Consider the following 18,054-nt stretch of genomic DNA (forward strand, 5'->3'; position numbering starts at 1 on the left):
TTTTAATAGCTCATAATACACTACGCCGAACTGGTCCCACCAAATACAGAGATGACCTTGGACATCAAAATCACCGTTCTTGAAGCGTTGAAACCACTCACGACATGTTCTTTCACTAATAGCGGCCTCACCATAAGTATTTGAGAGCATTCGATGACCCTCAGCCGCAGATTTCTTCATATTGAAGCAAAAAATTAAAACCTCCCGCAAATGACGAGAATTTGGCTCGTAAACTGACATTTTCAATCGAGAATAACTTTATGATGCAGACACAAATCGACTAATGTTTCTATGGGGTTATGTTGACAGATGCCCAAGTTTATTGTATGACGTCTATGATCTATTTATTTCGACCACCACTTACCGCTAAAGCCATCTATAGGAAAACGGCGGAAGCAAAGTTGTACGCATAATACATTACAATGGAACATTTTGTATATATAGACTAGCTGGAATTTATTTGCAATTTTTGGCCGATTTTCATTTTGGTTTCTCTTACTTTACCAACTCGTGCGCAGCTAGTCTAAATGTCGACTGACATTTAGAATGCATGCGAATTGATAAGGAAAGGTATGGGAACCTTGGAAGTGGAAAATCGGTCAAAAATTCCAAGTAAATTCCAGCACTGATATAGACATTCCTGTTATGTTCTTAGAAGATTCTGTAATAACATTTCTGTAAGTTCTTAGAATTCTATGATGATTCAGTAGAACATTCTATGGATTTTTCTGGAATTCTGAAAATATTCCCAATTTCTCATGCTATGAATATTCTTAGAAGGTTTTTCATTTTGTAGAACATTCCAAAATTCTCAAAAAATATTTATAGAACATTCCTAGAATGAAAATGTGCTATCTGAGCTTAGACGTTTTATTTTTTTATTCGAAAACTACTGGGCAAAAGTAGTCATTGGATATAGTGATTGTCAAAGTTTTAAAATCAAGGTTTACATATCTTTGTGAAAAATGATTGACGAAACGTTTGAAATAACCGTTTTAAAGCTTAAAGTATAACTTTCGAATGCTTTAAATCATGTTTCTATGTAAAAATTTTATTACAAAATTTTATTACGAACGCTCTAATTTGAAGTCGATTGTTCAATAACTCGATGAAGAAAAATCGTATAGCACTCAATAAAAAAAGCAAATTGAAAGTAAAGCGGGGAGCACAGATTCATGCATAACATATAATATTAGGTGAACAACTTTGCTTCCGCCGTTTTCCTATAGATGACTTTAGCGGTAAGTGGTGGTCGAAATAAATAGATCATAGACGTCATACTATAAACTTGGGCATCTGTCAACATAACTCCATAGAAACATTAGTCGATTTGTGTCTGCATCATAAAGTTATTCTCGATTGAAAATGTCAGTTTACGAGCCAAATTCTTGTCATTTGCGGGAGATTTTAATTTTTTGCTTCAATATGAAGAAATCTGCGGCTGAGGCTCATCGAATGCTCTCAAATACTTATGGTGAGGCCGCTATTAGTGAAAGAACGTGTCGTGAGTGGTTTCAACGCTTCAAGAACGGTGATTTTGACGTCCAAGGTGTAAGGTTCTGTATTTGGTGGGACCAGCTCGGCGTAGTGTATTATGAACTGTTAAAACCGACTGAACAATCACAGGCGATCGGTATCGAACGCAATTGATGCGTTTGAGCCGAGTATTGAAAGACAAACGGCCGCAACGAGAGATACGATAAAGTGATTTTGCAGCATGACGATGCTCGACCCCATGTTGCGAAAGTGGTCAAGACATACTTGGAAACATTGAAATGGGAAGTCCTACCCCACCCGCCGTGTTCTCCAGACGTTGCTCCCTCTGACTATCACTTGTTTCGATCAATGGCACTCGGCCTGGCTGACCAGCACTTCCGGTCTTATGAAGAAGTAAAAAATTGGATCGATTCGTGGATAGCCTCAAAAGATGACCATTTTTTTCGACGCAGGATTCGTACGCTACCCGAAAGATGGGAGAAAGTAGTGGCCAGCGATGGACAATACATTGAATCATAAATGTATAACCAGTTTTTTACAATAAAGCCTCGAATTTCGGCGGAAGCAAAGTTGTACACCTAATACATGAGGCATAAGAAATCAACCAGAGTTCTTTATCATGGAAAGGAAGGAAACGGAGGACTTCGATTAGTACATTTTCTTATGCGTTACGTGTTATGCATTATGCAAGAGTCTGTGCTTCCCGCTTAAAAATTCATTCTTTCGACTGCTGTTAATCGCATTTTTGTGTGAATTTTACTTCACGCCATAGACCTTCATAAAGTTTGTAAAAAAATTTCAGATATGACGGGTATCCATTTGTGTCCGTAAAGAATCAGTCAGATTGAAATATCAATTATCGATTTCGAAAGTAGAGATTTCAAGCTTTCAAATGCTTTTTTTACTTTTTTTGTCTGTGACAATTTTTCACCGAGTTACGATGTTCTTATATTGCGCAATTTTGAGCGTGTTCTAAAGTGTTTCTTATTTTTTTGTTAAATAGTATATTATAAGACTTTTTTGTTCTCCTTAACTATTGTTCCTCTTAATTATTGTTCCCCTTTCATGCTCCCAATGTGACTCGTACATCAATTCTGAGACACTCTATATGATGGATTGGACCTTTTGGTTAACTATATCATGTCGAATTTCAGGTTTTAGTAAATATTTCTTTTTCTTGTTATCGTCTTATTATAGAAATATAAAAAAATTATTTTATAAAAATTTTAAATAATTATGAAAAGTATCTTGATACTACGTCACCAGACTTTTGAAAAAAATACCTTGGCGCCGCCAGGCCTTTGAAAAAAGTACCCTAGCCCCGTTAAGATTCAACTACATCTATGTCTAATTGTAAAAGAGCATGTATTTCCTGTATAACGTCGATATTGATGAGCCATTTTTCATGTGACTTTCATGTGTTTAAATATGATTTATGATATGACTGGAGTAATATCACCCATCACGATTTTAACTGGAATAATATCAAAACTTCTTGACAGTGAATTTTCATGTAATAAAAGATTAATTTTAAAAATGGTATATATAAAAAAATAACACCACGGTTTAAATAAACAAAATTCTCAACAAACGAGGATTATGCTGTCAAGGTATTAATCTTAAACATCATTTTCATTAATCATAAAATATTTTACTAGCCGAAAATTAATCAATCTATACAAAAGTTATAACACTAACACACTAGTTTCATATCATAATTTTTTAAAAATTAACAGATATCTCCATATTACATGTACATTGCAGCACATAACAACCGAGAACATTTAATAGCAGGATGTATATAGATGTACATTAAGCACATGTAACGCATCGAACTGCGCTGATTTCGATTTAGCAGAAGAGAGACCTTAACTGCGACCCTGGCATTCGTATTACACATATCAATCATAATTGCGATAATAATATCTCAGCTTTGCAAATTTGCGAATTATTTTTGTCAAATTTATTAATACTCTACATTGAAAATGACCTCGTCACAGGTGGAAACGTCTGTTAGTAACTATATTTACATAATTGACATTGGAAAGTAGCTCCTTTAAGAGGTTACGTCACTTTGGAGGCTACAAAAATAGAATTTTTTGTCTTAAAAGATAGATTTTTATAGTCTTAAAAATAAGGTTCTAATAAAAAGTTAAAATTAATAATTAACATTTTTTAATCAAATTTCGAGCTAGTTTAGTTAGAAACATATCTGTAATGTCGACGAGCGGTTCGGAACAATTCGAAGTTATTACTTACAAGTTTACCTAAACTTGTAAGATAAAAAAGAAAATTATTCAGAACGAACAAAAAAGAAAAAGAGGAGGCAAATGTAGAAGATATTTTCGATTAAACACACAAAATATTACAAACTTTAAACGCGTTTTTCTTGAAACTACATTTTCAAAATTGGCGTTGCGCGGGTCTCAGAAACTGTTCATCCGATTATCTGTTTATGTGATAAATTGTTTATCTGAAATTTGCACAGATTCTTCTCTTTTGTATAATCTAAAGAAATACGATATAGATTTTGCGATATGTTAAAAACTTTTTTTATAATTTTTTTTGAGAAATTTTTTAACTGAAAATGAGACTTTTTTCAAATGTTTATCATTTCCGTAAAAATTGATATTTCGAAATATCCGTACGTATTTCTTTAATGCTTATTATGTAAAAAATAAAAATTTTTGGCTTTTTGTTTCAGATCCAACTAAGAATCAGATCCTCACAATGCTGATTTAATAGTCGCAGCAAAACGACATTCAGTACAGCGGCTCTAATATCACTTTTGTAAATATCACTATTTTTTTAAAAAAGAAATAAAAAATTTATAATTTTATAGCTAAAAACTTGTTCCATAAAAGCCTAAAAATAAATTTTTCATTATTTTCATTGTTTGTTTTCCTACAAAAAATTCTCAAAGTTATGATCTTTAGACGATCAAGGTGATATAATATTATTATTCTTAATTTTATTTGTTTTTTAGAAAAATAATATTTAAAAAAAATTATATTTTTAGTCATTAACGTTAACCACCAGTTTTATAAACAGGATTCAGTTCTTTCCAAACAATGTGTTGGTTTTGAAAAAGCTATCAAGCTGTTTGGAAGAGCCGGATACTAAATTATATATATATATATATACATAAGCTTTAACAGAAATCAAAATATCATCCTTTAACTAACAGATATTTTTTAAAATATAAACCCAAAGCACAACTTGCACTTCCTTACTTACAGAATAATCTATCGAACAGACATAACAGTTATGTGAATAATCTATTGAACAGACATAGCAGTTATTTGTAATCCCCTTACAAATTCCTTATTAACACTGCGCGATGATTGAGACCGAGTGAATGAAAATGTAGTGATCATCAGCATGATATATTTCAAAAAAGTATTGACGTACTAAAATTTTTTTTACTGAATTGTACTAAAAAAGTACTGAGTATATAAGTATATAATTATACTGAAAAGAACATCCCTGAGTATGGAATAAAGGAACCAGATAAAGCGGCAATAAAAGAACTGATTTTTTCATTGCTCTCAATACCGGCTTTTTCATAACATTATGTGTAAAAAATTTAATTATAGAATACTGATAAACCAAAATAAACAAAAAAATTTGCAACTATGTTCTTATGTTCCGTTCTTATATAACATTCGATAAAAAAATACTTTTTCTAAAAGTTAATTGCAAATAAATGAAAAAGACTTGAAAATTTAATTTAAGAAACTTTTTTATAACGATAATTTTGCATCTCTTATTATAGTAACGCCGTAATGATTGCCAAATGTTTATGGACGACGTAGTTTTAATACTGTTATCAAATGAAAATATTTTAAAATTTTTGGCGATATTCAATTAGTTGAAATGGCTCTTTCCAAACATGTCTCTTTCATATCTATTTTCCCCTGACTGTGTATAAGGAATATAAATATGGCGATATGAAAGATTATAATATTATCTGCTTGTTATTTATTATTATTATTTATTATTAAATGTTTATGGACGACGTAGTTTTAATACTGTTATCAAATGAAAATATTTTAAAATTTTTGACGATATTCAATTAATTGAAATGGCTCTTTCCAAACATGTCTCTTTCATATCTATTTTCCCCTGACTGTGTATAAGGAATATAAATATGGCGATATGAAAGATTATAATATTATCTGCTTGTTACATACGCTTCTCAATGATGACAGTTTGGACAAGATTTCCTGTCCGCACCAGATGTTAGAACTATCTTCATCCGTTTTTTTTGTGTGACTCATATCGTTTCCAGATCGTAATTTATCGGCATGATTCTCAATATTAATTTTCCCGTCTTTGTCGATTCGCAAAGGCACAACGGAATTTAGACTGTCCATTGACAGATCGGCATCATAATTCTCCGGTTTTGCTTTACGTCTTATAGTGCTTCGGCTTTTTGATTTTCCGTTATTTGATTTTCGTCGGTCGGGGGACGGTGATCTAATAAAGATAAATTAATTTCATCTTATAATGATCAAGTTGTAGTAAGTCACGAAACCATGCGTGATGCAATAATTGATTAAGAATTCCATCCTAAAACTTGTTTTATCGCAAAAATATTGTTCCCTCCTCCCCTTATTTCAAAAGTGACACAACTTATAAAAAACGTTATTTAATTTAAAGTTGTTATTTGCCATGAATGAGTTAAACATTATTCTATCAATTATCAAAAATGAACAAATTTATAACATTACATATGTATAATATACAACATTACATATAACATTTGTTAAAATAATCATTAGAACGCAAAGATGGATTTTTTAAGGATTGTGAACATTGCCAGGGCTCTAGTTTTTGATTGGAGACTCCAATTTTGGGAACCAATCTTCGACTGACGGGAAAAAGTATTCACTAATTTCACTATCTAGTGATGTCCGCGCAGCCTGTTTCTATGTTAAAAATGTTGTAGCGTTGTATTTGTATGTTTTTTGTTTTCTTTTTCGCGCTGTATAGTGCAATATTGAATTGCGGAAAGAAATATGATTAAAGAATATTTATTTTAATAATAAGAAAATCTATGATTATGTTTTCACTTTATGTTGTAATAATATACGAAAATATCTTGTTCACACTATGTAAGTTATTTTGATTGTTGCTATTTGAATAAAAAGAAAATGCAATAGTGGTCAAATATGAATGAAATCCTGTACGTTTTTTTTTGAAAAGCAATTTTTTTTGGATAGCAATTGGTTAAAATAGTAAATCTTTAGCGCACGAATCTCGAAGCGGATCTTTGGCCCCAACCAGACTAGTGCTCGGGATCTGGTAACTGTGATTGTGAAATGATATTTGATCATGTTAGATAAAGTGTACAATGATTAATTACTTAAGTGTTGAAATTTAATACAATCACTGTAATCACTATTGAAATTATTTGAAATTATTTGAATTTGAAAGCATTAAGTAGGTTCAAAGAATATGTCAAATACAAAAAACTTTGAATACATTCATGTTTTTAGACTATTTTTCATAAGACCATTTTTTCTAACAATAGAAACTTTTATTCAGAAAATGATTATTGACTACAAGTTTTACTATTATTGTACAGAAAAATGACAGTGATTGACTATTAGTGATGAAAACTATCAAAATGAAGACAAAAATTCAGAAAATAAAAAGGAGATAAATTTAATAAAATTCCAAGTATAGGATATTATTTTTTTGATGTTCGATGGTTCAGCTTTTCTAAATTTGAGCGTTGATTTACGTTATATATTTGCGTCGCTTCATTCAGCTACATTTTTACGAACGAGCATCTACGGCTTTGTTAAGTGCCTCTTGAGAGTATTTCATACAACTTACTTTAGACAGTTTGATGAAAAATTAAATCTATAATATTACAATATCTCAAAATAGTAATTTTATTTGTGAGAAGTAATTATCTAGTGAATTACAATAATCGTAAAAAATGAACTTTCTTAATTTAGAAATTTTTTATACAAATTGGGACATTTCAGAAATATTAATAAATTCTACATTTTCTCCTAGAATTTTTCCTAGAAATATATATTTATGAATTCTGAAATATTCTAAAATTTCTCATTTTATAATTTCTGAACAATATTTAAAATTTTTTTAGATTTCATAATTGACCACCCTTTTATTTTCGTAATTATTGCATGAATTAAAAAAATAAATATGTAGGAGATATAACCTTGTATTAGCGATGTATGATGAACAAAAGTGTCATTAATTGTTTTATAAAAATATAATTTACCTATACATACGCTTAACTGAAGTGTTAAGTATTTCTTAATTATATACTACAGTTTTTGTGAATTCAATTTACGGACTGGAAAGTAAAAAACGGTAATGTAAATTATAACTGTAAATTGAATATTTTGTTCATATATGGAGTTAGTAAATATCAGTTATTATTATGTTGTAAAATTAGTTGTTAATTTGACTTGGATTTTAATATATAGACAAATTCATAGCAAATAGTCAATCATTGTATCGTAATCAATCACTGTATATTTTATCCCATGATGCACGTAGACACGAGCTGTGTTCTAAAATTTACTGTCAGTATTGAAAATTTATAGTGGACGTGAAAATCTATAGTGACGTATAGATTTTCAGTACTGACAGTAAATTTTCAGCTAGCTGGAACATGGTGTGTTCTGTCGCATGTTTATCTGTTGCAACGAATCAGAACTCAATCTTTTTTCGCCATTTTTTTGGCGTATTTTGTTTCAATACACCTGCTATGACAGTAAAACTCAGTTTCACACATAGTAAATAATTACTTATTTTTAGTAAATAATTACTTTTTTTATTATTATTTATTATTTTTCATCTAATACATTTTTTATATTTAATACATTTTTTAATTATTTCAAATCATATGACAATCGCGCGAATATATGTTATAAAATGACAGAAAACGAGATCAGCGCGTTGCTATGCGCAAACTTGTTTTAATTACGAGCACACCATATCTACTTGCATTATAACTTTATCCTATATTCTTTTTACTGATATTATTTAATTATTAATAATTTTCTATCAAATTGAAAAAAAAGTTTTTCGTTTTTTCTTAATTTTTTTTTTGATTGTGCCACTTTTGAATCTCATTTCTTTAAATTTTAATATCTTTTATCCTCTGTAATTATTGCATTTGAAATGTGTATCAATTTTCCTTAGATAATTTTAAAAAGTTTATCCAAGTAGCACACAGCGCTTACAAAGCATTAACAAAGTGTATATAATCGTTTTTTTAGCCTTTTGCAAGCGCTGCTGTGCTACTTGGGTTTATTTAATTTTAATCTTTTTTGAAATTCCTTTACCTAGATCCTTCGTCGCTGGATTCGATTTGTCGTCTTCTTAATCGCAATCGTCTTTGATAGTGAGGATCTTTCTCGCTTTGCGTTCGATATCGTGTACCTGGACTAAAAGTATCTTTAATAATTATTACATTCGCGACATTTGTGTCAAATAAGTTAGGATTGTATTTAATCCTCCGGATCTAACGAAGGTCTATTGGACCCTCAATTATATTTCTGATGAAAATTTTTCTTAGAAATTTTTATACAAATTGGGACATTTCAGAAATATTGATAAATTCTACATTTTCTCCTAGAATTTTTCATATATATATATATATATATATGAATTCTGAAATATTCTAAAATTTCTCATTTTATAATTTTTGAACAATACTTTAAATTTTTTTAGATTTCATAAGATTTCATTTGAAAGTATAGAATGAGAAATCTTAGTGTTGGAAACTAAATAAACCGGATTCAAATTTAGCACATAATGCCTGGGGAAGACGAGCGTTTGCGAGTCAATATCAGTGGCGCGACGGTTTATCGAAGAGGGGGGGGGAAAAAAGTGTCGCGATGACAAAATCAAAAAGTAAGTCACGTTTTATATTTTCATTCGTGAACTCGACTAATGCAGACATGTTTTTGCACGTTTTTGCGCATTCGTGTTTCTCGAAAATTCGGTCCGCTTGTGCGCGCTTTCCATTTTAGTCTTTTTATTTTTTACTTTTATCAATTTTCCTTCTTAATTAACTTATTTCATCTCGAATGTGATTGTTGACCGGTGATCAGTGGTGGTGGCATATCACTGATCAGCAAGCAAGAAGGCTCGCTCTCGATCCAGCAAGCAAAAAGGCTCGCTCCAGCTTGTCCCTCATCCGGGTGCGAAACCGAAATCAGACTCTAATCGTGCGTCAGTCTCCCTTGAGGAACTAAACAGTTTTTTTCGAAAAGACTGGCAAACAAATTTTCCTTGTCTAAAACGTCCTCGCCTATTAGGAAGAGTACAACTAATGTTTTGAAATTCATAAAATCGGTACCGCTGTCCTTCATGATGATTAAGAAAAACAAAAAGAATTGTAAGGAATAGAAAAAGATGATCACTATCAATATAGTTGAAGTCTTCTCCCAATAAGGTATCCGACCGCAATAGATTCCGTTTTCCCATTGTAAAGAAGAAAGAAGGAAATATTACTGGTTCTTTCTCGGATGTTTTATCAGTCTAATGAACTCTTAAGTACAGAGGTGAATCTCTAGCGAGTTACGAACATAACGAGGGGAATTTGAAAGACGTAGAGATAGATCCTTCTCCTAGGGGAAATGTCCTTTAGGCATTCAAATGCTCTCACGAATGGGATATAAATCCAGAAGAATCCCTTTATAAAACTAGTTACAACAACACAGTAAGTAACTCATCTAATTCTGAATATTTGCTATAAATACAGTAAGGATTTCTCTTTATACACTGTTCAATAAGAATCTATCCGGTAAAAATTGTTCATGCATGAATATGTATAAATATATACATAAATATTCATAAGCATATATTATATAATCATGTCTATTCATGTTAATAGATCTCTTTTTTTGTAAAATTTACTTTTTTTATAAAATGACTTTTTAGAAATAATAATGTGAAAACATTAAAAATAATTAAAGGGATAATTTTCGCATTGTTCGTTTCAGAAAAAAACAAGTTTGGAAAAAAAATTGCTCATACACAATTATGCATAATTTTAGATACAATTATACATAAATAATTTTTTCTACATTTCTTCAAACTTGATTTTTTTAAAAATAAATAATATGAAAATTACTATTACTCTTTTAATTATTTTTAATATTTTTTTTACATTACTATTATTATTTGTATTACACTAAAAAGTCATTTTACAATAGAAAGAGAGATGTATGAACATGTATTAATATATTTCATATATGATTATATATGTTTATGAATATTTAATGTATGTTTATACATATTTATACATGCATGAAAAATTTTTTACTTTAAATAATACTTAAAATATAGATTATTAGGTAAATTTAATTTTTTATCGAATATCAACAATAAAACACTTTTAAATCCTATTAGACGTATTATTTCCAATTCTGTAGAGATCATATTATTGAGATTAAGTCGGTCGAGTACAATAAGATTTCGGTCACTTTGAATGATCCGAGTAAGGCAAATAGTGTTTTTAATCTGATTGTTCTTAAATCATATAACCTAAAAAGAGTTGGGTAAAGTAATGTTTTTTTAAATTAAAGTTAATGGCTTATAAAATTAATAAAACTAAATCAAAAGTTGAAAGAATAAAATATTAACTTAATAAAAGTTAAGACTGAATTAATTCAAGTTAATTTTGAAAAAAATTATTTTTGAGATAAGAATGTCCTAATTTTTCTTAAAATGAAACTTTAAATAATACTTAAAATATAGATTCTTAGGTAAATTTAATTTTTTGTTAATGTAAGTTATTTATATTGGGAGTGTGCATTAATTTTAAGGGATTTTTTGGTAAAAATACGGTTTGTGAAAAAATGATTACAAATTGACATTCAAAATATTGTCCATCACTAGCCACTACTTTCTGATATATACCATAATAATATAATAATAGGTGGATTCCACGTCGAAAGAACGACACATCTTTTGAAGCTATCCACGACCCATTTTTTGGTATTCTTCATAAGAATAGAAGCGCTGCTCAGATAGGCTATGAGTTATCAATTGAAATAGGTGGAAATTGAAAGGAACAATATCTGGAGAATATAACGGCATATAACAACAATAATTGTTCAATAGTTATTGGTTAGGTTATTGGTTAGGTTAGGTTATTGTAGCGTTCTTTATGGTTTCGTTGTTAGAGCAGCTCATAATACACTATAACTGATCCCAATCAAATACAGAGCATGAGTTTGGCGCCATGAATATTCGGCTTTGCTGTCGATGTTAAGAGTTCGTCTGGCCTGCACCATGATTTTTTTGTGCTTCGGATTATCGCAGTATATCCATTTTTCATCATCCGTCACGATATGATGCAAAAAACTTTTTCTTCTGTGTCTTTGAAGACAATTCACAGGTCATTTTGCGCCTTTCGACGTCCCTCGGCTTCAACTCGTACGGCAATCAATTTCCTTGCTTTTGAATTATTCCAATGACTTTCAAACATCTGGAAATCGTTGATCGATCAACATTTAATGATTCTGCAAGTTCTTCTTGTGTTTGACTCGGGTCTTGATCGAGTAAAGCTTCCACTTTCTCATCTTCAAACTTTTTTTGGCTGGCCTAGACATTTCTTGTCTTCTATGTCAAAATCACTTTTTTTATAGCATCGAAATCAGTACTCACATGTTGAAATCGATGGAGTATAATCACCATAAGCTTCCGACAGCATTCGTTAACTTTCAGCAACACTTTTCTTCAAATGGAAGCAAAAAAGTAAAGTTTTCCGCAAATTGCGTTTTGTTGGCACAAAATTCGACATATTCAAAAAAACAATGTTTATACTTCAGCAAAATGACACATATTGAAAAATCATTGGTGTTTTGAACATGAAGGTAGCAACAATATGACCTGATATGCGATAATATTAGTTATGTCATCTCTTGAAAATCTATTAAAATTAATGCACACTCTCAATATATAATGTAATAAGAGTCATATCATAAGACGTTTTTATCAAAATCTTGCGAGAGAAGATATGTATTATTTGCATTATTTCTCTTTTTTTAACCTTTATCTAATTTTCTTTAATTTTCGAAACAACTGTTTGTTTACGATTACATCGACTAGATATTTGTTACAAAAAATATATGTCAAAATTTAGAAAATGGGTGGATGTGTAGAACTGTTTTACAATAATTCTTCATCTAAAATTCATTTCATATTTATTGAAATATAATGTTTATGACTAAAATTAATATGATTCAAATATAAGAAATTTACAAAACCTAGCGAGCCAATAAAAAACTGGTTATCGTATGATGTGATTCTTATTATAGAATTTTATTATATATATTTATAGAATTTTTAATCATAAAATCATTGAACTTTTTTTAAATTAATTCTCTAATGTTTAAGATTTTATAGAAAAAAATATTAATATTAAGAGATAGAAAAATTTTTAATTTAAAAAATTAAAGTTTAGAAGTAACTTAAGTAAATTAAGTTAAAAATTAATGCATTTAAATTAACTAGTTAAGTTAAAAGTTATTTATTTTTTAACTTTTTTTTAACTTTAACCGTTTTAATTAATATCCAAAATGCCTAAAAGCCTCTATACCATTATTTAGAATCATGAGAACCGGTTATAAAAAATATCCCTTTGGGCATATGCAACGAATCATTATGTAAAGAATTTCATTTTGCTATATAAAATTCTTTCGGCTCGTAGACTGTGCCGCAAAGAGAAAATAGAGGGGAATTAAAGATACTTTAATTCCTACCTATACGATCCTCGCTAAATTTCAGGATTAATTTTTATCCCGTTCTCTTTTGTGCATATTTCCTTTCCAATCCTTCCTTATATTCTCCGGGTCCTGATATATTAGGTGTAGTAAAAAGAAATCCATTATTTTTGCATGAAATTGAATAGAAAAATAATGGATTTCTTTTTATTACATCTAATATTATTCCTATTTGAGACATATCAGCTCGGATTGCAAGAGCGTCCGCGCTGTGCACGTTGTGGATCACAGGGATCACACTCCAAGGTAGAGCCTTCGCTTTCAGCTTTCCTCTATTTGCTGCAATTGCGATTGTGAATACCTTCCTCAGTGAAATGCTCGGCTTATATATTGTATTAAACAGAGAGAGATTTATCAGTACGCTATCCTGAAAAATGTGTCATACTTGGAGACTCATGCCAAGTTGGAGTGCACTTCTCATCTCCTCTTCTTCCTCATGTCCCTCTCATTCAGCACAATTTCTCCCTTCTTTCTTCTTTTTCCACTTTCCGTCCCCTTCCTCACCCTTCTCCTTCAGCTAGGTTACATACGTATCATGATTTCAACTCATAAGAGATTTTGGAATTTATTCCAGAATTCGGTCTATCCTATAGCGACGTTGTAGATCATCTCTCTCCAATCCTCATTTTAGAGACAACCTATGGTAAAAAGTTACAACAACATTCCTAATAAGGACATTCTGAAGGACTCCCTCGGACGTATGCCTCCTCTTCCTTTTTCTAGCAATCAAGGCCTACAAGATGATCCCTCCCCTGCACACACGTGAGAAACACAATGCATTGTTATTGGCTCCCAATGGAAGGTGATAGAACTCTTATATGATTATTCTTGTCTCTCCTCTCTATCTGATCCTATTCCTTTCTCTTCTCATTAATTTTTCTCCTTCCACTCTCAACTCCTCTCCTCTTAGGCTATAGATTCTCAGACTAGAAAAACAGACTCTGGCCATGTCCTCAAAATGTCAAATAAAAAAAGTGGGTATGTTCTTATTATTTTAGTATTTGCACTTTCGTACTTTGTTCCATGATGATTGTGAATCAGGACGAACGTGTTTGTCTTGTCTCGGCTTACTGGATGTTGCATTATTTTCAATTTTTGTTAAACCGAGCTTTTTTCTTATACATCACAGAATTTGCAGCAATATTATTGCAAAATTTCTGGAATGTTGTAGCAGTGTTGCTGCAACTTTTGTGCAACTTTGTGTTATAGAGGTTGTTTTAATTTTGTTACTTTCCCGCCGATGTGCTTTTCTTTGAAGGTGTACGCTTTTCTTTGAAGGAATACATTTGATTGATCGTGCCATTATTTGAAACTATGTTTTCATTTGAAATTTTATATTTTTATTAAACAGATTGTATTTCTTCATAACTATATTATTTCTTTATGATTATAACATTTCCTTATGATTATAATATGAAATATATACAAAAAGAATGTTTTGCATTATTTCACATCTACAAGTTTTTCAATAAGCGCGCCATTTTTTTACATGGTGATTTGTGCTGCCATAATGAGGGCAAATTAACATGAGTCAATCGAAAACATGGGCCAATGGCTCTGTTTTTCTAGGAACTTTACTCCAGTCTAACTTTCATCGCTAATTTGACTTTTTTATAATTTTTCAATTTGCTTTCTAACTCTTTTCATAAGCTTTCTCCTGGTAAAAATTTTTCTCAGAATTTTTCTATAATTTTCTCTCTTTTTTTATATGAATTGGAACATTTTTCAAAAAATCTGCATCTTTTTTCAAAATTTTTCACATATGTTAATAATGAAATATCATAAGATTTTTATGTAAGTATTATGATTTTTTGTAAGTATAACAGCATAACATAAGTATAATTTCTGATGAAATGTTATAAAATCTAAAAAATTTAAAAATACTGTTTAAAAATTATAGGATGAGCAATTTCAAAATATTTCAGAATTCACTTGTATGAAAAATTCTAAGATGTAAACTTTCCAAATATTTCTGAGTATTTCTGAGAAATGTTCCAATTCATATAAAAATTATGAGAAAAATTTTCACTAGAGTCGGGTAACATATTGTATATATCTTCTTTGCTCTGTGAAACTCAGTTTGGTGCTGGATTCTCAGCAGATACAAGAAATTTTGGACAACTTCACTCGTATATAACTTCATGGATTCTACTACAGTGCTGCAATATAGCTCTCAGAATTCAATAAGACTCCTTTTTCGGAATTGCCGTGGCGCTGTGAGTAAAAAACCCGAGAATTGGAGAATTGGAGAATTGGCACAGGGATATGACGTCATTATTTTGGCCAAGACATGCTTGAACTTACATCATGACTTTTGAATTCATGAATTCGATTGTATGCAGCTTAACTCTTCTTCTCACGATATTAAAGATATTGGTCACATTAATTCGCAACCCAATCTATTATATTTCTGACAATAAACCTGATTTACTTTCCTCCTTGGAAATTTTTGTTATTTCTCTTTCTCTTAATTATTTTAATAGTTCAATCATTATTGATGTTTATCGCCATCCTAATATTTCTGCGTCCCAAACACAATCAATTCTCTGTTCTCCGCAGATACACAAAGCATTACGTTGATTATTGAAGATTTCAACACACACTATCCCCTGTGGGAACCTTTCAGATCCAATGCGAGTTTATCATGAATAATCTCATGGAATTATAAGACTTTATCTGTATGAATCCTACGGATTCTCTCACACATTTTTCTCATACCTCTAGGGCCTCTTCAACTATTAACTTTGTTGTAACCTTGTTTGGTCTTGCCTTCATGTGTGAAATTCTTATCTTACAAGATTTTCACAGTAACGATCATTTCCCCCTGGTTGTCAATATTAACTGTTTGATGTACATCTACCACTTTTTCACGATGTGTGGAGAATGATTAAACGTTTCAAAAACCGTCGACTTGCGGATTTTTATAATTCAGGTAATACCTGCTCAGCGGATGACAAATTCATTCAAGAGACTAAGGACAAGATCTGTTTTTTTTTCTGTTTCTTCCCTACCCGTGCTATTTCTAGCACAATGGAGGGTCCACTTCACTCCAGCATGGCTGGATTCAACTATAGGCGAGCTACTTTGGATTCAGTAAATATCTCTTCCGCGGTTCGACCGGGTTGAGTACTTTGCCACTTGCTAAAAGCTCTCTCAGATAAATTTTTATCTCGTTTTCTTTTTATACTGAATCTATTTCAATCTTCTTGTTTTTCCTAAACAATGATATCACTCATTATAGTATTTCTCATTCCTAAGCCTAGGAGCATTACCGTCGAATCTCTCTTACATCATATCCTCTTAAAGTCATGGAGCGTATGATTTTCAATCGTATTTATTGGCTGGCGGAGTCCTCTTTCTGTTCCTTAATCCACCTAGTAATTAATTCAAATTAAGGAAATTTAGGTCAGGACAATTCAGTCATCCTAACTTCTTCCATTCAAGCTGGATTCATTAGAAAACATAGTTTCTCTCCGCTTGTTATTAATTTATCAATTTTCACCTTATTTCATCCAGATTTGTCCAATTTATTTTGCAAGGTTCATACATGAAAGCCAGTATTTGTTTAGAGTTTATCAACTCTAAAATTCAGAAGCAGCTGTAATAAAGTGAGCTAAAATACAAGAAATTGAGTACTTGTACTTATTACTCTAAGAGTAGTTTGCACCTTTGCCGATATAAAAAAATTTGTATCTATTATTTTAGTCTGCTCTACAAATGTACTAAGTTTCATTAAGTTCGGCGAGTCACGGAAAAGTAAGTTTACTTACGAGCCAAGAAAACAATATTGAACAAGGAACATTTAAAGATATACGGCATGAAGGATGCAAAGCCTGCCAACACGCTAATATTGCCAGAAGAGGAAACAAAAGTAGAGAATGTTAAGGAAACGTTACCGTATAGACAAACAGTCTTCTATATCTAACGATGAAGACAAGACCGGATCTCTGCAGTCAATTATAGTAATAGATATAATCATAAATCCCCAAAAGACTAAACAAAAAAGCTTAAACAAAAGAATATTAAGATATTTACAGGATTACAAAGTTATTATATATATAAAGAATTCGGTCTAATATACGGCGACAACACAGACATGGAAAAGCCTATTATGATGCAGATTATACTGGCAATCTTGAAATGGGAAAGAGCACTACTGACTACGTGATCCAGTACTGCAGAAAACCAATAACTTGATGATCTAGAAAGCAAACGATTGTTGCACTTTCCAAAATAGAGGCAGAATATATCTCGGCGACTGAATGTTGTAAGAATGTTCTATATCTAAAGGGAGTATTAGAGGAATTGAGAAATAAAACAATAATTGTGGAAATTTATGTATAATTAAAGTGCGATACATTTGATAAAAATAAGTGTATTAAATAGACATTCTAAACATCTTAATGTTCAATTTTAATTTATACAAGAAAAAAAATAGAAAATAATATAGTAAAATAATATAGTAAAATATTGTAATTCGGAAAATCAGACAGCAAATATATTTACGAAACCGTTAAATTTTGTAAAGTTTGTGATACATACAAATAACTTTGTTGGCTAGAAATTATCATAATGTAATATTACATATTATATTAGACACATTATATTAGACAAATTAAAATGTGCAATTATGTTAAAAAAGGGAAAAAACTAAAGTAAAATACAATTGAAGAGAAAAGGACGAGAAAGAGAGACGGAGGGCGAGGGGAAGGGGGGGAGAAGAGAGAGAGAGAGAGAGAGAGAGAAAGAAGAGAGAGAGAGAGAGAGAAGAGAG

The 18,054-nt window shown here is 30.8% G+C and overlaps 1 protein-coding gene across 1 annotated transcript in view; it reads right to left on the reverse strand.

The window, feature by feature from the left end:
• The window catches only part of LOC105626900, a 64,319-nt gene that overhangs the window by 19,946 nt on the left and 26,319 nt on the right, over window positions 1-18,054 (reverse strand). Inside the window, exons 10-11 of the mRNA XM_012208190.1 lie at window positions 8,829-8,930; window positions 5,691-5,976 (exon numbers count right to left, since the gene is read on the reverse strand). Of these exons, the coding sequence (XP_012063580.1) occupies window positions 5,691-5,976; window positions 8,829-8,930 (388 nt within the window). The remainder of the gene's footprint in view (window positions 1-5,690; window positions 5,977-8,828; window positions 8,931-18,054) is intronic.

This window comes from Atta cephalotes, assembly GCF_000143395.1.
Source record: "Atta cephalotes unplaced genomic scaffold scaffold00007, whole genome shotgun sequence".
Taxonomy (NCBI): domain Eukaryota; kingdom Metazoa; phylum Arthropoda; class Insecta; order Hymenoptera; family Formicidae; genus Atta; species Atta cephalotes.